The following is a 24,140-nucleotide window of genomic DNA, read 5'->3' as shown; positions in this document are numbered from 1 at the left end:
ATCTATACTATTAAAGAATATGACCTATAGGGGGCAGTGAAATTTTGCTCAAAGCTGCACTCTTCAGGCATTGTTCCTTATACATATCTAAAACTCCATGCCAAATTTGAAGCTGATATGTCGAGGTTTAGTCTGCCGCATTTTCTACTGAAATTTTTAAATTTACCTACAGTACTAGCCAAACAGCCGCTGTGGCGGTGCAATGTTCTGTTCAGTGTTTATCAACTTTTTTTTTCATATCTCTTATTTCATTTAAGTTGTCTTGTTGCAGATGAGTATGGTGCTATGTCTATATTGATTATCAGTTCGAGGATGATGGTGAAAGATCATTATGTCATCATGGTTGAGCCTGGCAATGAATATCTCACACATGTGACTCCCAAGACTGGACACGGAAAGCAGATTGCCAAAACTATTCACGGGTTTCTGGTGGAGAAAAATCTAACCCAGCAGCCCATTGTGTGTGTTGGTTGTGATGGAACCAATGTAAATGTAGGATCAGAAAATGGAGTCATTCATCATCTTGAAATGTTACTTGGTCACCCGCTCCATTATTTCATATGTCAGCTTCACGGAAATGAGCTGCCTTTCCGCGCAGTTTTTTATCACTATGATGGTAAACCAAGTGGTCCTGAGCATTGGCGTGGTCCCATTGGAAAGCAGATCAAGGAGTCTTTGTCTGAGCTTCCAGTTGTCGCCTTCCAGCCAGTCAGTTTCCCTGATTTCCCTGTGTTTAATGATGAAGTGGAGAAAGATCTGTCCTGGGATCAGAAATACCTGTATAGGATTTGTAAAGGAGTTATCACAGGTGTTGTTGAAGATGACTTGGCTGCTATTGAGCCAGGTCCTCCCTGTGTGTCAAGGTGGAACACCTTATGGAGTAGAATCCTCAGGCTGTATGTAGCAACATCAAGACCCAGCCATGAGTTGAAAAGAATTGTCATTACAATAATAAAGTTCAGTGCTCCAATGTGGTTTTACATCAAGATACACCCTTACGTAACACACGGCTCAAGGAACGTATTCCAGTCCCTGCTATATATGAAACACCTGAATAGTGAGGAGGAGACGATAGTGAAGAAGGCTGTCCAGAGAAATGCATACTTCGCCCACACAGATCAACTTCTTCTTGGTATGTGTGCAGATGAGGACATGACTGTTAGAGAAAAAGCTGTCTCAATGATAAGAAAAATTAGAGAGGAGAATCAGCAAAAGGAAGAATGCACTGGCAGATCTGAAGAGGAGGAGGAAGATTCTGATGCTGCTGTTGACGAGAATTTGTTAAACTATACTGATGAGGAGGGCAAAGATGGAGATGGGAATGAGGATGTGCCTCCTGTAGTCACCATGAGAAAGGTGGTGACTCCGAAACTAAAGTGGCAAGCAAAAAAATATCATTCCATGATTAACTGGAGGAATGAACTCAAGACTGAGCCTCCTTACATTGCTTCTCTGTCAAATCTACAGGTTAATGACATTCTTGAGACACCATTAGTGGTGCCCAAGTGGCCAAACAGCACTCAGGCGGTCGAGAGAGGCATAAAAGTGATGACTGAAGCTTGCACTGAAGTGACGGGATACGAATCGAGAGATGGATATATTAGGCAAAGATTATTGTCTAGGAAAATGATGCCAAGGTTCCGCACAAAAAAGAATTTCAATATGAACTTGTAATGATTTTCTATACGGTGTACCTGTAAAATAACATGTGAATTAAATCGATGTCACCCATGTAAAATTTATCATTATCCTGGAAAACATTAAATGACACCTAATTTTTGGTATACACTAAAAGTTGACAAAAAGTCGTTCGCGATGCGGCAGGGTAAGTATGCATGAAATGGCATGAAATTTTGCACAGGTGTTTGTTACAGCCATACAAACGATGCCTGAAAAGTGCAGCCTGCAACTCAAATAAAAGTGTTTTTTCCCTGCCCCAATGACCTATACTATTATCCCCTTTGTGTATGAACCTCTGTCCTGCGTGGCAGTAAACAGTGATAGTGTCCGGGTGTCAAGACCTGATTGAATTACTGTACTCAGAGTAGGCAAATTGTACGCCAAGCTTTGCCAATAAAGTTGTTAAACTAAAAAAAATCGATTCCAAGCCCCCCCCCCCACTAGGGATTCATCAGCCTAGTGAACCTTCTCCCCTCTCCACCTATCCCTCTCCCTCTCCCTCCCACACACTCTGGACTCCCCTTATCACACAAAACAAGGCTCTGGCCCAAGGTTAGGGTACAAAAGTGATGTGTGATGTCACGCTACTATTAAGATCAAACAATTAGGTTGAGAGAACGAGGAAAAACCACGAACACCGAGGAAGAGGGGGGACAGGAGGCGACGAACAACGAGGAAAATGAGGAAAATGTCGTAAAAGAAGAAGGAAGAGAAGGAGAAGAAGAAGAAAAGGGAGGAGGGGGAGGAAAAGATGAACAACAACAACAAGGAAGAACAAGAACAAGGAAGACGAGAACTAACCATCTTGCGTTTGTTGAAGGAAGTGAGGTTGGTATTGTAGTCCCAGCTGGCCTCCATGAACCGGTTACACATGATGGAGGCCTCTCGGTCATACTGCCTCAGGAAGTTGATGGCCTCTACCTCGTTGGTGTTGGTCCCCTGTGTGAGGTTATGAACAAGGCGGTGGTGAGGTTAGATTAGGTTAGTGTTGATCTCTGTATGTGGACTGGATGATGGTGAGGGTACGGGGGGGTGGGAGCTGAAGGGGGGAGGGGATGAAGGGATAGGGTGGGGATAGGGGGAGGTTGGGGGGAGGGGGATGAGGGGATAGGGTAGGGATAGGGGAGGTTGGGGAGGGGGATGAGGGATAGGGTAGGGATAGGGGAGGTTGGGGGGGAGGGGATGAGGGATAGGGGATAGGGGAGGTTGGGGAGGGGATGAGGGGATAGGGTAGGGATAGGGGAGTAGGGGAGGAGGGGGATAGGAGGGGATGTAGAAGGGAGGATAGTGGAGGGAATATATCATTATATATCACATTCTATAACATAAACTATAATATAAATAAAAGATCAATAATAACTCATATATTGTACCTATATAAAGTAAGGTAAAGACATACACTATAATTTATACACACCATACACTGTATACATAAACATACGGTCATCACCTACACCATACACTATACACACCATACACTATACATAGATTTATATAGGCACTCCCCCCCCCACCACCCAACGTCGGTGCCTTGAAGAACTCTATACCATTTTGGCATCATGATCTTTTAAACTATGTTTGACCTCTAAAATTACAGGGTTTGACCTCATCTCTTAAAGTCCTGTATAAAACACGTCTTGACGTGAAGAAGAAGAAGAAGAAGAAAAAAGAAGATGACGATGAAGGAGAAGAAGAAGAAGAAGAAGAAGAAGAAGAAGAAGAAGAAGAAGAAAACCAACATTAAGTTAATTCTGTTAAGTGGCGGCTTTAACTTGTTCACGCGAAAGTCCTCTGGTAGACAGACAGACAGATATACAGACAGACAGACAGACAGATATACAGACAGAAAGACAGACAGCAGACAAATATATAAACAGACAGACAGTGGAGAGACAGGCAGACAAACAGACAGAGAGAGAGAGGGAGAATAATAATAATAATAATAATAATAACAATAATATGAAGTATGTCGAGAGATCTTTTAAGTGACGTCACCTGACCAACGACTTTGACCTCGATAGTCGTGACCTTAACCACGGTAAATCGTCACTGGTACAAGCCCGGGTCACCCCTAGTCCACCCAGCTGAGAAGTGAAGGCACTGGAGTACAGTGCCTTAAAGACCTGGACATCAACAACTACAGCTAAAAAAGGGTCATCATATGGTGCGTAAGTATGGTGTTAATGAGACCAATAAATACCGAAGCACCCCTTTATGGCCGCCAACACACACACACACACACATACATCGATTCATCACCTTTCTGTCATCCAAAATTCGTTTTTTATCAATATTTCTACACAAACCTTTAATAATAATCTCTATAACGCATTAATATTACATTCTATAATTTCTTACCATATTTTTTTTAATGTATAATCAACGGAGCATATCAGGGTTGGGTTATAGAGTTAGAATATTATAGAGGTTAGGATCGACGGCAACTATAAGGTATTAAAGAGGGTATTTAATCCTATCTGACGACCAGCTCTTGTTTACTTGTCGTTTCGGAAGGTGTTAATGCCCGGCAAGTTATCGCGTTTATAGTCTAGCTGTGTCTCTTTTTGTAGAGTTGAGTGTTATCAAAACATTTTATCTCTCTCTCTCTCTCTCTCTCTCTCCCCCTTTCTCTTTCTTATATCTCATTTCTCTTTGCTCTGTCTTTCTCCTTCTCTCTCCCTCACTTTCTCCTTTCTATCTCTTCCTGTCTCTCTTACCCCTTCTATCTCTCACATCACTCTCTCTCGTTCTCTCCGTCTCTCTCTCCCTTTTTATATCTCTCCCCTTCTTTAAATCTCCCTCTCCCTCCTCCCACCCCCTCTCTCCCTCCCACCCCACTCTCTCCCCCCCTCTCTCTCTCACCAGCATCGTCTACCCAGCCAGAAGTATAAGTGAAAGCAACATTGTATATTTCTTACTTTTTATAAGAGTTTAACTACTAGACCCACCTGTATAAAAACCTGTTAGGCAACGTCAGTCCTATTTGGGTATTCGCCCCCCACTACCCGTCCGTCCATCCACCCGTCCGTCTGTTTGTCTGTGTCCGTCCGTCCATCCACTCGTTCGTCTGTCTGTCCGTACCTCCACCAGTCCGTCTGTCTGTCCGTACCTCCACCCGTCCGTCTGTCCGTCCGTCCATCCATCCACCCGTCCGTACCTCCACCCGTCCGTCTGTTGTCATTCTTGGTAACTAGGTTTTGTGTCGATAGTTTGATTTAAGCCAAACATACATACACAATAATAATGGTTGCCCCTCGTGTAACGAGGATGGCCGGCCCAAGGGCCACCTCGAGGTGAATTTGTTTAAGGTGTAGAAGCTGTCGCCAACACAACAACCACACCCTGAGTTAACGAGCTGCATGACCCAGTGTCAAGGAATAGTCCGAGAAGACCGGACAACTCGCCAACTGCACTGGCTAACCATTACCCCGTAACACGATCCGCAAATCGATTAACCTCCAGGTTACCAATTACTGCTGGGTAGACAGAGGCAAATGGCGTAAAGAAACTTGCCCACAGTTTCACCCTGTACGGAGATCGAACCCGGGTCCGCTCACTTACGAGGCGAGCATGCTGACCATTACACCAGAGGTCGCCACACACACAGTTACTACATTTCCCCTCATACCTCACAACCCTCTTCCCTCACACCTGAGTCTCCCGGTATCATAGGGGAAGCCCGGTAACTCCCAGGAGTGTCCGGTATAGCCAGGTAGTGTCCGAAAGTGACCAGCGCCACACCCAGCCCCCCCCCTCCCCCCCCCACAAAAAAGTTGTGACGAGACAAGTTCCAACCGCAACCTCAGTCCCTGGTGTCATAGAGGAAGGCTGATAAGTGTCCGACATACCCGAGTTTGTCCGATATACCCGAGTTTGTCCAATATACCCGAGTTTGATACAATATGCCCGAGAGTGTCCGATATGCCGAGTAGTGTCCGATATACCCGAGTTTGTCCGATATACCCGAGTTTGTCCGATATACCCGAGTAGTGTCCGATATACCCGAGTTTGTCCGATATACCCGAGTTTGTCCGATATACCCGAGTAGTGTCCGATATACCCGAGTTTGTCCGGTATACCCGAGTAGTGTCCGAGGTATAACTAGTAAAGAATTGAAATAAATAGTTAATTACTAAACACAGCAATTACAAATATAAATACAGAGTGTTAAATTGAAATTTACAAGTGTTAGGTACAGGTACAGTGTTAGGTACAGGTACAGTGTTAGGTACAGGTACAGTGTTAGGTACAGGTACAGTGTTAGGTACAGGTACAGTGTCAGGTACAGGTACAGTGTTAGGTACAGGTACAGTGTTAGGTACAGGTACAGTGTTAGGTACAGGTACAGTGTTAGGTACAGGTACAGTGTTAGGTACAGGTACAGTGTTAGGTAGAGGTACAGTGTCAGGTAGAGGTACAGCACCATCAATAACAATACAATACAGTACCGTCACCAGAATCACATCTCCCTTATAAACACACGTGACCACACATAAACACTCACGATCTTCTGCAGTCACCCACCCAACAACAACGATTCCCACATCAACCACAACTACCACATCCACCACAACAACTACCACGCCCACAACAACTGCTACCATACCCACCACAACGACTCACACAGCCACCACAACAACGACCACAACAACGACCACACCCACCACAACCACAACAACGACCATACCCACCACAACAACGACCACACCCACCACAACCACTACCATACCCACCACAACAACGACCATACCCACCACAACGACTACCACACCCACCACAACAACGACCACACCCACCACAACAACGACTGGCCATACCCACCACAACAAACGACCACACCCACCACAACAACGACCATACCCACCACAACAACTACCATACCCACCACAACGACTACCACACCCACCAAAACAACGACTCACACCAACCACCACAACAACGGCTCACACCAACCACCACAACAACGGCTCACACCAACCACCACAACCACTACCACACCCACCACCAGGAAGCAACACAGACCCACCACAGTTAAAATGTCATACCTTAACCTAAAATACACTTAAAATTCTCCTAAATTTACTTCCTAAACATCGGAGACACTAGTGCTTTAAGAAAATAGAAGTATTTACATAATTATCTCAGCTTCAAGAAGTGAGATAATGTATATAAAATGTTCTATCTATCCAAACAGCATAAGTGTAAAATATATATATATATAGATTTACATTGATGGATATAATTGTGAAAAATATTATGAAAACAATTCTAAGTTGACTTGAGAATTACGTGGAAAAAAATACAATTGCAATATCTATATTTTCTATGGTATTATTATTATTTTATTATTTATTGTTATTATTATTATTAGTTATTATTATTATCATTATTATTATTATTATTATTATTATTGTTATTATTATTATTGCTATTATTATTGTCACTATTATTGTTGTTGTTATTATTATTGTTACTATTATTAGTATTATTTTATTATTGTTATTGTTTTTATTATTATTAGTTATTATTATTATCATTATTATTATTATTATTATTGTTATTATTATTATTACTGTTATTATTATTATTGTTGTTATTATTATTAGTATTATTATTAGTGTTATTATTATTGTCATTATTATTATTGTTACTATCATTATTAATATTATTATTACTGTTGTTATTATTATTATTATTATTATTATTATTACTACTGTTATTATTATTATTATAACTGTTATTATTATTATTATTATTATTATTATTGTTACTATTATTATTATTATTACTACTGTTATTATTATTATTACTGTTATTATTATTATTATTATTATTGTCATCATTATTTTAACTCTCCTGTAGACAATATTACTACTATCATTAGCCACTTGAGTACGATGACTTAACCCCTTCCGGGATGGGTCTAGTCCTCGCCGAACTGGGATGTGCTTATAGTGAGTGCTTGCCACCCCTAACCTAACCCACCTTCCCCTCCCCTAACCTCCCCACCCTTCCCTAACCTCCCCACCCTTCCCTAACCTCCCCACCCTCACCTAACCTCCCCACCCTCACCTAACCTCCCCATGAGAGTTAAAGGTAACCAATATCTTCATTAATGCGGAAGAGTGTTAAGGGTGAAGGAGGTATTACCTGGCTGGTGATTAAAGAGTTATGTGGCTGTGTCGTGACGAGGAAGAAGGAGGGAGGAAGGAGGGAGGAGGAAGAGGAAAGAGGTGGTAAAGGAGAGAGGTGGGAGTGGAAGAAGGAGAGGAGGAGGCAGAAGAGGTGGTGAAGAGGAAGGAGGCAGAGACGACGAAGGAAAAGGAGGGGGAGGAGGAGATAGGAAGAGGAGGACGAATGGAAGAGGAGGCAGAAAGGAAGAGATGAGAGTAATCATATTTTTATATAGTGTTGCCAATACATGATGGGGAGTGGTTTAGGGACAGTGTTGCCAAGTCATGGTAGAGGGCGTGGGCAGCTCCTTGAACCTAACCAACACCCTGCTATCCCGCCAGCCTCACCCTAGAGAGCATGACTTTTCGTCCCTGGCCTCACAGTTCTTCAAATGCCCGTGTTAAACTAAGAGTAAGAGAGAGAGAGAGAGAGAGAGAGAGAGAGAGAGAGAGAGAGAGAGAGAGAGAGAGAGAGAGAGAGAGAGAGTTAAATAGTTAGAAAGATCGTTAATACACGTAAAATAAAAATAAAAAATCTCCGCTCGTTTTAATATGAATAAACTATCGTTTAATCCCCGATACACTCCTTTTTAATGCGGTACGATAGTTTAGGATAGGAACAACAATGCAATTCTCATAGTGGTATGGCGGATGTACGATAAAATTCCTCAACCTATTATAATTATTACGTTTCTTGTTTTCATCCTCTATAAAACCATTCTGGGAGGGCCTATCACCCCGAAAATGACGAATAAACAGATAAACGGACAAATATAGCGACATTATAGTATAGTTCCAACCAAAAGTATGACATTTCAGAGAGGATCGAATCGTGACGTCCTTGGGTAAGAGAATCGAGATCTATCAAGTCGTTGCTCTTTTGTTTCTCAGGATGGTCGCTGGGTCACACGCTCACTCCCTTATTGACTTCCTCATCGTAAACATAACACAGTATATTTACACTTCATCTTTAAACTAATATTTCAATTCTAATTTTAACCACGAAAATATATGTTTATTTCAACGTATTGTATTTTTTCCGCTTTAATAATAAATAAATAGATTTCCACACGTTCTGTCTCCATCATTTTGACAAGTGTTATGAGGAAAAACCCAGTTAAATATAGACAGTTAGACAGAAAGACAGACAGACAGGTAGAAAGACAGACAGAAGGGCAGTTAGACACAGACAAACAGATAGATAGACAAAAAGACAGACAGACAGATAGGAACACAGACAGTTAGGCAGACAGAGACATTCCGACAATTACTCAAATCGTCATACAAGTTTACAATTGGTCTCAACACGCGTCTACACACACAAACAATGACAGGTATACAGTTAAAATAATTCATTGAAACAAACTATGTATAAATTACACGTTGAGGAATAATTTATGTAACAGTACAGTACAGTTAGCGGGCCGAACCTTGACGTGAGAAAGATTACATTACAAAAACATATACGAGAGATTTGTTTGTTTACATAGTGTGTGTGTGTGTGTGTGTGGGGGAGAGAGATAGAGATGGAACTGACACACGAATACACTGAAGAACACTTTTTTTTATTTTAACAAATTTAATGACAAATCTTGGAGTACAGTTTGCCTATCCCGAGAGCGAGAGAGAGAGAGAGAGAGAGAGATACGAAGGCCGTGTCCATTTTGCGATGCGAGGTTGTTTTGTGGTGCTGCGCTGGGGTTAGGGGTCGACACGGGGGAGTTTGTGGAGAGGGAAGGGGGAAGAGGAGTGGTGTGGTGGAGGGGGGAGAGGAGACGAAAGGAGGAGGAGACGATGGAGTGGTGGAGAGAGGGAGGTAAGGATAGAGAGGAGTGGTAGATAAGGGGTGGAGTGATAAGGAAGAAGAGAGAGGGACGAGTGGTGGGGGATGCAATGGGAGAAGGGAGTGGGGGAGAGGAGAAAGGACGAGGTCATGTTCCTGTTACGTGTTCGTCCTCCCATGACCAACACTGTTTCTAGAGCCATAGAGGGAGGTTACTGGGAAGACCAACACTATTTCCTGAGCCATAGAGGGAGGTTACTGGAAGAAAAACACTTTCCTGAGCCATATAGAGGGAGGTTACTGGGAAGACCAACACTGTTTCTAGAACCATAGAGGGAGGTTACTGGGAAGATCAACACTATTTCCTGAGCCATAGAGGGAGGTTACTGGGAAGATTAACACTATTTCCTGAGCCATAGAGGGAGGTTACTGGAAAGACCAACACTATTTCCTGAGCCATAGAGGGAGGTTACTGGGAAGAAAAACACTTTCCTGAGCCACAGAGGGAGTTTTTAGTTTAACAAATTTATTGACAAAGCTTGTAGTACAGTTTTCCTATTCTGAGTAGTTCAGTCAGGTCTTGACACTGAGGGTGGTATCACTTCTCACTGCCACGCAGGACAGAGGTTCATACACAAAGAAATACATCATATTCATTAACAGTATATATGTATAGAGGTCAGATTCATGTGGGTAATGCCACTGTTCACTGCCATGCAGGACAGAGGTTCGTACACGAAGAAATACATCATATTCATTAACAGTATATATGTATAGAGGTCAGATTCATGTGGGTAATGCCACTGTTCACTGCCATGCAGGACAGAGGTTCGTACACGAAGAAGGAAATAGGGAAGACCAACACTATTTCCTGAGCCATGGAGGGAGGTCACTGTAACTAAGCTCGTTTACGGCGAGAAAACACAAAATAATACGAGACTGAATGATAAACAATGCAATAGGTCCCAGTCGGGCTAAGTGACGCCACACTATTGGGGGGAATACCGGTGTGTGTGTGTGTGTGTGTGTAACCTTGACGTGTTCCAGGACTGACTCTTATCTCTGCCATAACTCATCCCCAGTGTCTTTAACCCAACCCGGACCCGCTACACATCATCACCCTAACCCAGTACCACCTTCCCTTACATCACCCTAATTCACCCTGGGCGTATTTAAAGAACACAGAAACTCATGACGTCACTCGCTAGTAATCATGACGTCACTCGCCAATACCCATGACGTCACTCGCCAATATCCATGACGCCAATCGCCCACAATCATGACGTCATTTCGCCAGTAACCAATCATGATGTTTCTTTCCTTGTTCTTGTGATGACATGGAGTCCGAGTCTTGTACACGATAATTATAACGTCTAGTAACTATCAACAGTTCTCCGTCTTGGAAAAATAACAAGAAAATAACGTAAATAATAATCCTTTTACGTCTTAAATACGGGAAAATAACAAGTGACGTAACTATCAACACTTCTACGTTTTATATACAACTTGGTGGAAAAAAAAACGTAATGAATAGCACTTTTACGTCTTTGAAAAAATTAAATAAATTAACGTAAATATTAGCACATACAAATAACTGAATAAGTCTTCGAACAACAACAACAACAACAATACCAGCAACAAAAAAACACCAACAATAACACCACCGCCACCAATGACAACAACAATAACATCAATAACAACAACAGCAATAACAACCAATCACCCAAGTCAATATTTTTTGTTGACGATAAAATGAAATAATTATTCATATCCTCAAGGAAGCGACGTAAACCCCTAGGAATTCAGGATATGTTTATATTAACGTACAATTATGGTCAAACTTTTACAGTATATGATTAATGCCAAGACAACGGGATCACCTGAAGATTAGACACCCTAGCTTATTTCACCTGAAGATGCACCAAAGAACACACGCCATCCTTACCCTCCCTCGCTATAGGTGTGTGTGTGTGTAGATTCAGATTCAGATTGTCCACGAGGGGGCTAGTTTATTGGGCACCCCCTTACATCCTGTGCAAGGTGAAGCGCAGAAGCGTTTACAGCGCCCATCTGGGAAGCATGCGGAGTTCGTGCTTTCCTTTATGACTCATGCATTGAGGGCGTAAAGGCTTGAAGGGTCATGGGTTTTGTCAGCAAGTTACATAAAGTGACAGAATGATGAGTGTGTGGGGGGAAATATCCCGGTACAATTTATCTGTTTATGACAAAGTGTGGCAGGTCCCTAGTGCCAGGCCTGTCACTAGGAGGAGGGATATCTGGTCAGGGAGGGAAGAGGTGTTGGTGACGGCTGGTGACCTGTAGGAGGTCATAGGTGTGTGTATGTCGGAGGGTGGGGGGGTGATGACCTTGACGCAGGGCCGGGGTTCTTGCCAGTTTTGCCTTGGGTGTTCACGATTGGATAGCCCCCGCCCCCAACCGAGGTGCTGTTATACGGATTCTTCTCCACGATGATCATCGTCCCTCTGGCAACCAACCTCTTGATTATCGTCCCTCTGGCAACCAACCGACCTCTTGATTATCGTCCTCTGGTAACCAACCAACCTCTTGATTATCATCCCTCTGGCAACCAACCTCTTGATTATTGTCCCTCTGGTAACCAACTAACCTCTTGATTGTCGTCCCTCTGGCAACCAATCTTTTGATTATCGTCCCTCTGGCAACCAACCAACCTCTTGATTATCGTCCCGATGGCAACCAATTAACCTCTTGATTGTCGTCCCTCTGGCAACCAACTTGATTACCGTTCCTCTAGCAACCAACCACCCTCTCGATTATTGTCCCTCTGGCAACCAACCGACCTCTTGATTATCTTCCCTCTGGCAACCAACCAACCAATCTCTTCCCTACATGGATCTGATTGAACAATCTCAGTGACCTGATGCACGATTCTGATCGGCTGTTGGGATGAACTATTTATAGAGAGAAGGTTCTAACTCAAGGATCCGATCTTTAGTGTTTATGAAGACTTTGCCGGATGGGAATGGTATCGAGGGGGGCTGAGGTGGGCAGGGGGCTGAGGTTGTGGTGGGCAGGAGGTTGGGGTAGGCGGGGCACCAGACGTATACTAATGAGTAGTTACCCAACAGATTACTAGCTGTATGCTCATTCCAATGCCCCTCCCTCTCCCCTCAGGGTATAATGACCAGGGGAGGGGGGGAAGATGCGAGGGAGGAGACAGACCCTAAACTAACTACTAATAACTTCAACTCCCTCCTAAGACTTTTCAAACCCACAAACCCACACACACACACACTTACACCACTTCTAGGATATAGTTGTGTAATAATGATGTTACAATTTATACGAACACCAACGTCATCCACTAACGGTACTAACCAAATACGCGACCCGGATAACTTTAGGTACAGATTTGGTCGTGTACAGTCACTCCAAAAACTATCCATACAAAATTGTGTTGAGACAATTATGACACAATGGACGAAGGATTTTGACAACCCTACCGAGACAACAGGAGTCGTAGTGTAAGGTAGGGAAGGGAAGGGAAGGGTAAGGTAGGGAAGAGTAAGGTAAGGTAGGGAAGGGTAAGGTAAGGTAGGGTAGGGTAAGGTAGGGTAAGGTAGGGAAGGGTAAAGTAGGGTAGGGTCAGGTCGGGTCACACTGGATAACACCCTTCTCAAATCCATCTCGAAACGGGGACTAAACCCAGGACACGCTTATGACACAACTTAAGGCACCCAGAGCTACTAAGACCACCCCCCATGCGCTCCTCTCAGTCCCAGACCTCCATAAAATATCACGGTGTGAAGGTGTGGAACAACTTACCCCCACCCATCCGATAGCAAAGACTACGCTCCCTTCCTTTAAATCATCTCTTGAAAAATATCTGTTGTTTAAGAATTAATATTTCTTGTAACACCTACTACAGTATATTTACCTGCTTTTATTGTACCATCAAAACCGTTTTATCGGAAATTACCATTGCAATAAATATATTTGCCAACTAGACATAATCCTGACAGCTCTGTCCTCTTGTTCAACCTTAATACAACCCATGTTGTACTGCTCCCCCATTATACTTATGTTTTTCAATTCCACTGTAATTTATGTATATACTTATCATAAAAAATAATAAATAAATAAAATAAATAAATATTGAAGTGATAACCGCGGTAACATTATGAGATGTTCTTATTACCACCATGCTATTGTACTATTCCAGATGATACTAAATGTTACATAATACTTCCTTGAGATAAATGTATAGTATATATCAGGTGCCTGCAGGAGAGCTCAGGTTCTCAACTGGCTCAGCCATGTTAATATTGTTAATATTATCCACTCTGTATCTGTGTTTTTCTGGCTAAATAAACTGTTTCAATTCAAAACAACGATAGGAATTAAAACCAGACACATTCTACCATACATGAACTAATTTCCAATAAACTAAAACAATAAAAAATCACTGATTGTAAAAAAAAATAAGTTGGCCTTTTTACGGATTAATTAGACATGTATTTATTCTTATACACCTTGACATACACTATACATATATACAGCAGGAAGCTTGTATGAATGATGTGTATATCGCACGCGGGAGTGTATGAGGATAATTTTACACTTGTATTTTGAGTTCATTAACATACAGCAAAGTGTCTAAGTAAATAAGTCTCTCATTCGTCTATACAACTTTACACACTCACTTCCTCACCTCAACACCTTTGGAGGAGAAGATGGCAGCACGTGTCTCCTGAAGTACACCACAAACCACTACCACCACAATCACCGACACGCGAACGTCCTTCCTATAACCCGCCATACTGAGCACTGCCCAAGCGACCCTCAGACACGGGCTTTTATAACTTCTCGCTGGGCTGTTTACTGCATCTTACGCGCTCCGTGATAAGTATCGTCGCATTTCTCAAAGTATCGTCGTATTTCTCAGGTATCTTGTTCTCATCAGGGTAATGGGCCTAATGACCACTTGGTATCTAAGTTAATATGATTTTTAGTGTCTTTTTTTATAAATAGCTGTTATTTTCTTTTTAGTTAATGATAAAATTTTGCATTCTGTTCAACAAAATATTACTGGAGGTGTTTTGATTTTTGATAACACAGTAATATCCATAAAGACGTGCATCTGAGTTCTTTACATACAAGTTTTGAGACTATGTAACAAAGACGATGCTTTTTTTTTCTATCAAATGACAAGACACGAAGAGAAACACAACAATGTAACGAGAGGCAGCAACATCCTGATATTATCCGGCCACGGTTGACACACACCTCGCCCGCCAACCCGCTGGTCTAGAATATTTCATATCCTATACCCTCCTCGGTCCTTGCCCACTATCATGACAGCTCCCTGCGTCGAATTTCTTCCCCAACACCAAGGATACATTGAAACAGTAACTAGATATGTGTTTGTATTTTCTTGATGAGTTTTGAAAGGAAGCATCGCTATTTCATTTCATCTGCCATATCTGTGCCGTAGCTTGTATGAACAATAAATTCTTAAAATTGTTTTCACATAACATATAGAATCGTACGATAGACATCCGGAACAACTTATACCTGGACATGTAGCTGTCTCCAAAAGTGCCAACCTACACGAGACGACTGGACAAACATTCTCCGATTCCAGAGTGAGGGTGTAGCGTCTTACCATCAACCCTTCTTTTCCTATAATTGAATCTCCGAACCGATTGACCCTGAGTCGTCTAGTTCGACACTACTTCAGTTTGGTAAGAGAGGGAACTATATAATACGTCTAGATGCAGAGGCTTAACACCTTCGTCCAGAATACACACAAATAGCATCGCCAATTACGAAAAAAAAATATATTAAACAAAACAAATCATAAGAGCATCCCAGCCTCACGGACGTTCACAAACACCTCACGCGCCGTAGTAACGAGAGACCTGACAGTGCATCATTATCTGCCTCGCTCACCTTACTACAAAGAGATCGAGGGAAAAAAATGGCGTTGGTTTTATACTGAAACTCTGACGTAACTATTTTGACGTTGGTTTTATACTGAGACCTTGACGTAACTATTATGACGTTGGTTTTATACTGAAACTCTGACGTAACTATTTTGACGTTGGTTTTATACTGAGACTCTGACGTAACTATTATGACGTTGGTTTTATACTGAGACTGACGTAACTATTTTGACGTTGGTTTTATACTGAAACTCTGACGTAACTATTTTGACGTTGGTTTTATACTGAGACCTTGACGTAACTATTATGACGTTGGTTTTACACTGAGACTCTGACGTAACTATGATGAACTCTTAAAATGGTGTTGTTTTACCCTGAGACTCTTACACCTGTTACCCTTTTACAGAAAGAGAATTATCAACAGCTTTAGGAATTCAGATGAACGAGACACCGGGGAATTGATAGTGGGAACTTTACACGCTTTGATACCTTCTGAAACACCTGCCGGAAAGAGCCATCTAAAACCACCTAGATACACCCAGAACCGCCCAATTACATCCCAGACCCACCCACATACTCCCAGAACCACCCAAATACACCCAGAACCACCCATAATCACCTTAATACACCAATATCCACCCAGATCCACCCAAATACACCCAGAACTACTCAGATACACCCAGATCTACCCATCTATATGTACTGTATATTCCTTGTCAGCGAGTCTTTCTGGACAGTCACCGTGGCATTTCCTCCAGTCCAACAGTCAATCTCTATCATCCGGTCATTCATTTCTGCATTCTGGTATTTCAATGTCAACTTGACTCCCTCTCCCCACCATCAACCTCTCCCCCACCTCATTCCTTCCTCCCCCACTTCTCCCTCATTCTCTCCTCCCCCGCCTCCTCTCCTTCATTTCTGTCCCCCCTCCCACCCAATCTCCCTTTCCTTTATCTCCGCCTCAGACAATAGACCTTATCCTTTTCTTGTAGTTCCGCCTTCCATCCTTGTAAATACTGCATTGGATAAGCCTTCATCCTTCTCTATCCTCATCCACACCTTTTTAATCCTCCCCTTCTATATCCATTTCACCTAATGTTTAAAGCGTACGTGGTGTTTGTTTACGTAATTTGTTTTTGTTGATATCACTTGTTCGACAGATGTGATTTTATACCTTCCATTCATTTTCATTCATATTACACTTCATTTTCGTTCGTCACACTTCATTTTCATTCATGTCACATAGTATAATAAGTTAATTAAGCTGGTCATCCGCTCATCCAGACAAAAATGCCATCGATGATAGGTAAACAAAACGACAACTTTGAGGAATCGTACGAGTGTTGCCGGAGGTCTTATTGGGTCGCTTAAACTCCAACACTCTATAAAGGTTTCACAATAGAGGTGTTAATCGTGGTTTTATGAACAAATTTAAGACATTTATGATACCTGAAGAATTATTAATTTAGTTTAAGAAAATATTAGTAAGAGTTACCTATAATGCATTTCGAATTTTTTTCTTCGGTTACATGAGTGGCAGTGAGAACCCCATAGCTCTGTGGTATTTATTATACAGGTACTAAGAAATATTACTCCTAACTTAAACTTAACCGAGGGTAGCATTAGGGTAATTAGTCATCAATTTATATATACTGGGGTGACTAATTTTCATGTGATTCCAAAATGGCGAGCGCGCATCTGATAGCCTCGTTGAATTCTTCAGTGGTGTCTATAAAAGGTTTGCTCAGATGTTTATTATGTATCTATTAAAAAATAACATATCTCAGCCTTGCAATACATATATGATAAGTCTCTAGTTTATTTAATACAGCTAATATTGATTAAATGGTAAAAAAAAACCACTTTTGCATCCACGGTAGGGTTGGTAGACACTCCATGTAAAACTATTTCCTATTAAAAACTAAACTAAAAAATAATTATTCAAAATAGTCAGTCGTCACACACACACATTAACAGTAAAACAAACAGTATAATATATACTCACCCGAACTAGCCTCTCGGCGAAAATATCACAATCAACACAAGGGCGGCTATCTCGAAGACGACCACCACCACCTCCTTTAAGCAGTACCACAGCACCCACCACCGCCGCCACCACTACCAACACTACCACCACCACAGCCACTATCGCCACCACTGACTTCCACCCAGCCATGACCCGTCCTTCACTAAGCATAACCACCACACTGACTGTCTCTTGCCTTTTATAACCTAATTTGTGTGGGTGGCGCGCTACACCCTCCCACCGTGCCATTTTGTATTGTCGTTTTCTATACTCACAACATTTTCTCACCATTTTGTCGTACCTGAAATAATGTCAATATTGCAGAGGGACAGGAAAGTGACAACTTCCCGAACGGCTTAAAATTATAACCTAAATATTGTATTTCTCTCACTTTATACGCATGAGAATCTACGCAGTTACACACACACACACACACACACACACACAAGGATAATATTACAATGAATCCGACACTGTTTGCAGCACTTAATGTATTGTGATTTTCCTACATCCAATTTCTTTCGAATTTAAACATCAAAGTAAGTAATGAAAATGCGCTTCATTTTCTATCCCGACAGTCTAGTGTTATCTCATTTGGTCAGGTATTTACTCAGCAGCGGGAGCCAAGAATCACAGGCGGTCACTGCGCTGAGTGAGAGGTAATAAGATTCACTCAGACTCCAGACGAACTATGTCGAGCAACCACGAATCGAGGGAAAAAAGTCGCGGGTAAAGTCACAGAAAGACACCTAACCTAATCTAACGTAGCCCTTATCTAACCTAACTCAGCTTATCCAAACCTAACGCAGCCCCTACCTAACCTAACGCAGCCCCTACCTAACCTAACGCAGCCCTACCTACCCCAACGCAGCCCTTACCTAACTTAACGCAGCCCTAGTCTAACCTAAAGCAGCATAATCTAACCTAATCTAAGCTAGTCTAACCTAACCTAGGGACACGTAAGTCTTTTAAACCTCGACATTACATTAAATATATTCAGTGAACGGTATATGTCAGTCAGATGAAATCATATCAATTATATTCAAAATATAACAACAGATCAAGCGATATTGCATTACAATCTAGTGTGTTGCGTGTTTGATTAGGTTAGGTTAGGTTAGGTTAGGTTAGGTTAGATTCGAAATGCTGGGATACACAGACGGAGGAAATTCAGCCTGGCACTTTATGAATGACACTCGTAAGGCACCCGTGAGGCCGTGACCCATATGGCAGCAGCTGTTGACACACATGGCAGAGGCTGGTTGGTTCTATAAGCTAAAGAAGAAACTGTCAGTGTCTTATATAATGTCACACGGCAGTCAATGATGTTCTGTCTCATTGTTAACACACCACCGCCTGTCATTTAATTAAAGCATCTTTGTAAATTTGTTCAAGGCAAAACTTGAGAAATATTTTTGTAAGTTTTTATTTTTATGTTACTTCATTATGTATCATCACCTCATCAATTAAGTATGATTACATCTGTTGGTGAAATAATGTGAATGTTATCACTAAGCCACGCCAATGCAGTATATTTAAAATCTTCGAACGTAATGTACGGGAAGATTTTCAACAAAACTATTGAAAAACTGAATAAATAAATGTCCTGTCTCGTTGAGGCATCTATCTTTACCTTACATTACGGTGCTAGGATCATGGATCAGATACCAAGTGTTTATAAGTTGCTAACAAACAATGCAAGTGTGAAGAAGGTAGAACATGTCAGTCAGTACATTGGTTTAGGACTCGAGGATGAGAGCGGAGGCTGTTCATCAGGCTTATTGCCCTTGACAACCTACATGTAGGACAGTACGAAGCCTATCATATTCTGCTACAGACTCTTTGCCGATCAGTGAATCAGTGAGGTTTGAAGATTCTTATTACCTGATTGACGCAGCTAAAACAAATCCACTGGTTCATTTTATTCTCATATATTAATTACAAATGAAGACGAAACTCACAACCCTGCAGATATCCAATAGAATCTTATACACAAAATAAAGTAAATTAATCCAACAAAATATCGGTAACTATTACAAGTTTATATGAATAAAAATACAAGAACGGTTAAATTTTTCCAGCATTGACTTTGCATCGTGCGTCACGGTCTCCTGGTTGGCCTCCGAGGTGAGGACCCAGCAAGTGTTGAACTGCAGAGTAGCGATCATTGGCCTCAATTTGAGGTCTCATTACATTCAGGAAGTATTAATCTTCTGAGTGATTTATATCCGTGTTTATGACCATAGGTCTCTGGCACACACAGCTTATATTGATACTAACAACCAACTTGCCAAGGTTTCACTGCTGTTGGTAGACCAAGAAGTAATATTTATATTTATTTATTATATACAGTACTTTGGTATACGAAGGGTGAGCATATACTGTACATTAACTAGTACTCTATAGCCAGGTACTTCCTCAGTGCGCTTCTGACCTACAAAATACTACTAGCTGTATATAACATTAAAGTCTCCTTTCCTCACACTAATAATTATCACCACTTTTAACAGATCTCTAACTATTAAATCCACTTTTTACTTGATCTATTCTTATATTGGTGGCCAAAATAAAATTAAATAAATCTACCGACTAACAATTTATATTTTTGGGATTACTTTCTGTTTGGAAATCACCATAACGTACGTGTCTTTACAGCATTGACCCTAAGTCCATATTCTTCATCTTTTACCTCTGTGTTTACCAGTTTTTGTAGTGTTCCCTCACTAATTGTAATAAGACCAGTATCATTTGCTTATCGAATAGTTAATGTTGTTTTATTATTAACTTGAATTCCTCCATTACTAACACTTTTTAATTAGTCTCCTTGGAATACATCAAAACACCCTTGCTGCCATCGCTAAGTTATTACTAGTTAGAAAATAAGTGCTCCTGTTTTCTTGGTTCAATTTATGTTCTACTGTCATGTATAGTTACCTGATTATGAGTTGCACCAAAGTTAAATTTTTTTCACTGCTTTGAACTTGAAAATTTGTGCACCACGACCAATGTTTCCACCACAAGTAACGTTATATTCCAGAACTGTGCCGGGCGTTGCTGTTCTTCAGTCGTTATTTTTTCCTTGATTTCGGTCAGATTATAAGATAAGTTATTGTTTATTTTAAGTTAATATGACTAGATATCCTTTTTTTAATAACTATTCTCATTGACGGCTATGAATTGATTGACCCTGGAAAATGGCGCACATCACAAGACGTTCATTACTGCCTTTTAATCGTCCATATCGATCGCCATTCGCCAGTAATATAATTCACATGAACAAATTTTCATTATAGCGAGTCTTTTAATTTGGTTTCACTCTAAGGTGTCTAATGACCCTTTATTCACACGTAAATCAATAGTGTGGAAAACTTAGTTAATTAATGAAGCCTATTCGAAATGTCGGTAAAGTTTGCTTCCCCAGTGTGATGCAACCATAAAATATTCTTTTAGGCAGGTAAGGATGATGGTAATGTGTTTCATGAGGAGTGACGTGTGCAGAAGACAAGGCAAACAAGAGATTAACAAGCCCTGCTGGTACCCTCCTGTGGACCACATTGGCCCCACCATCATGAGGCTTGGTGGAAGTGTTACAGGTGTCACTCACTTGCGGTAAGGTCGTGTATTACTTTAAATAATGAAGTCATAATTGTCGGGTAATTGTCTTTAATAAGTATTTTTATTTTAGAATTCAAAATATAACCAACAATGATCCACTACCATTCATTCACTGTATCTTTCTAATGTTTATTTTTTTTTCAGTGATGACCAAGGAGGTATCGTATTTGTTCTGCGGCAAATACATGCTATTAATTGAATAAGAAAAAAACCTTTTCTTCATAATCAAACAATAATTCACATTACCTTAACCAATCCTGAAGTGCTTTACATTATGTCGTAACTATGAGCAGATTTGACAATAACATTGATGTAGCTTTCTGCATTATCACAAGCAACGTTCTTTAATATTATAGTAATATTCTAGATTATTAGATTTAATAAAACTGTGTATACAAGAAGGATATTATAAGGATTCAGTGCGCTAATGGTGTACCGTTAAGGGCCTCCACCCTGGACTTGGCCTCTTGTTTTAACATTACACGAAACACAATGGCGGGTACAACAAAATTAGCCCCCAGCCTGACATATTACACACACACGGTGTTGATGACGGGCTGTAGAATACCAAGGACTGTTTGTAATGACGCCATAACAAGCTTATTAATGATAGAGTACAATAGATTATTTAACCTGCAGTGTTTTTAATGATAATGAGGGGGAAGGTGAGTGTGTGGAGACAATGAGGATCCTGTGCTGAGGCGTGACGATGGCCAGGGCTGCAAGGAGGACCTGAACACAGATATTGTAGTAAGATCGTATTGCACCGTGTTGAAGGTCACAGCCTAGTCGTGAAGCACCTGAGAGTAGTATTAAGAATTAAGGTGAACTTTTATTTTAGTCAAATGAGATATATATATATATATATATATATATATATATATATATATATATATATATATATATATATATATATATATATATATATATATATATATATATATATATATATATATATATATATATATATATATATATATATAAACTTTTACTAAGCCCAGAATTTCTAAATGGGTAATACTGGTGATGTCATCAAAAAATACAGTCACGCCATTTTGAGAGGTCGTGATACACAATACACCGTGGGCCAATTGCAAGAACAGTCGTTGGGTGTACGACGCCGTTTACGATGACCTTCTTGCCCTGATCTTGTTTCAGGAATACCACTGTTTTGAAGCTCTGGAGAGATCTCGAAGTTTCGATATTTTGAGTACAGCACTAGCTAATAATTCCCACCAGGAAACTTGTTTCGAGACTCCTCCAAAGCTTCGAAAAGTGCAGAATTCCATGTGTTAAAGGCGATATTGCTGAAAAAGACCAGGGCAAGAAGGTCATCGTAAACGGCGTCGTACACCCCATAACCGTTCTTGCAATTGACCCCGTCGGTACTAACAAGAAAATCAGTGTTTTTCAAGTGACAATTTACGTATACTTAGTGTATTTAATGGCTTTTAATGATTTGGAGTTAGTTGGTAAGACATAAAGTGGTTTACAAAAGAGAAGTGTTTTGTGAGTGTAACTGCTCCAAGATGAAGTTAGCTGTCAATGAAGATAATAATCACGCGGCTGTCTGCTGTTAACACGACATTATTAACCAGAATAAAATGTATCTGGTAAATATTAATAACCTAAAATAAAGTCACAATGTATCAGGAGAAGACGAGGATGAAGACATAATATAAATTGACAGAAATAAAAAAAAATGATAATGTGGCGTCGTTCGAGTCTTCTTAAAATTTAAATGAATCAAGACTTAAAATATAAGACCTAGATAACGATAGTTGTTTTAATCACTATATTAACAGTGAATATATCCATAACTTTTCTTTTAAATTTATGGTGTTTTAGACTGTCTTAGTAGAAAGTTACATTATTACTGAGCATTTAAATATTACAAGTTTAAAATGTGTGGGGAATACAGTGAGGATATGGTGGTTTAGGTGAGGTTAAGTTTGGTTAGGTTAGGTTTGGTTAGGTTAGGTTTGTTTAGGTTAGGTTAGGTTTGGTTAGGTTAGGTTTGTAGTCAAGAAAACACCGAAAATCTGGTATTCCACTATTAACACAGTGATCAATATTGACTGGGATATTTTGTTGGTTTGTTACAGCGAGTCAGTGATCAATACTTGGCGGCTTCCCTAAGTAAATTGGACCTTCAGTGAGTTACTTTCATACACAATTAAGTTGGATCACATCTTCGTCTAATTATTGATGATAACTATAACATTAAAACTGCAGTATTGTATAAATGATGTCAATTTTTCGCTGTAAAATTTTTTTGGAGTAAAGTTCTGATTTGTTTTAGTACCAAAAAAGTAATTCTGTAACGAAATTTAACTTAATCCACCTCGTGTTTTATCCTTTTCACGGCACCATAGAGTTAAATAATGGATTATACAATATAAACTTAATCTCAACCTAATGTGAAGCGTTGCCAAGAATTTTGCCACTTGGATTTAATTACCTATATCAGTACATTTATTTAGTATATAAATAATATAAATAACTTTACATATAAAAATATGTAAAATATGAAATAAATAAATAAAGTACAGGTAACAAAAAAGTGATAATGAATAATACGTCAGTTATCAGAGTTCATTTGTTTTTAGCTATGGCTGCCGGGTCGTGTTTACCGTCTCCATGGCAACAGGACGCCGCTCGAGCACTCTTCATTAACCTGCTGTGGCCAGGATGTGAGCTGAGCTGAGCTGGTCTTAAAGGTAATCCATGAATATTACATCTATTATATTGATTTTGTAAGTATCTTATATAGTAATTCTAAGAAACTGTTAATGTTCTATATAAATATTAGTCTCCTTTTGCCTGACTGGTGATATAAGACTGAGAAATATTAATGTTGATATATAATGAGAAATTAGATTTTTCGTGAATGACATAAAGAGATGGGTTTTTTTTATCATAACGTTAAAAGAGATTAC

General features: G+C 40.4%; 1 protein-coding gene across 2 annotated transcripts in view; it reads right to left on the bottom strand.

Moving 5' to 3' along the window:
* LOC121866016 (angiotensin-converting enzyme-like) overlaps positions 1-17,762 on the bottom strand; it is a 33,160-nt gene extending 15,398 nt beyond the window's left edge. Inside the window, exons 1-2 of one of the 2 annotated variants that reach the window (XM_042365596.1) lie at positions 17,566-17,762; positions 2,482-2,619 (exon numbers count right to left, since the gene is read on the bottom strand). In XM_042365596.1, the coding sequence (XP_042221530.1) occupies positions 2,482-2,619; positions 17,566-17,757 (330 nt within the window). In that variant the 5' untranslated portion in view covers positions 17,758-17,762. Of the gene's footprint in view, positions 1-2,481; positions 2,620-14,326; positions 14,458-17,565 lie in introns of those variants that run through there. The other variant, XM_042365597.1, reaches the window with a different exon arrangement.
* Between the last annotated feature and the right edge of the window lie 6,378 nt (positions 17,763-24,140).

The sequence above is a fragment of the Homarus americanus genome, unplaced genomic scaffold (assembly GCF_018991925.1).
Source record: "Homarus americanus isolate GMGI-L3 unplaced genomic scaffold, GMGI_Hamer_2.0 scaffold9729, whole genome shotgun sequence".
Classification (NCBI taxonomy): Eukaryota; Metazoa; Arthropoda; class Malacostraca; order Decapoda; family Nephropidae; genus Homarus; species Homarus americanus.
The sequence above is the reverse complement of the archived record's forward strand: the minus strand, read 5'-3'. Positions and strand labels throughout refer to the sequence as shown.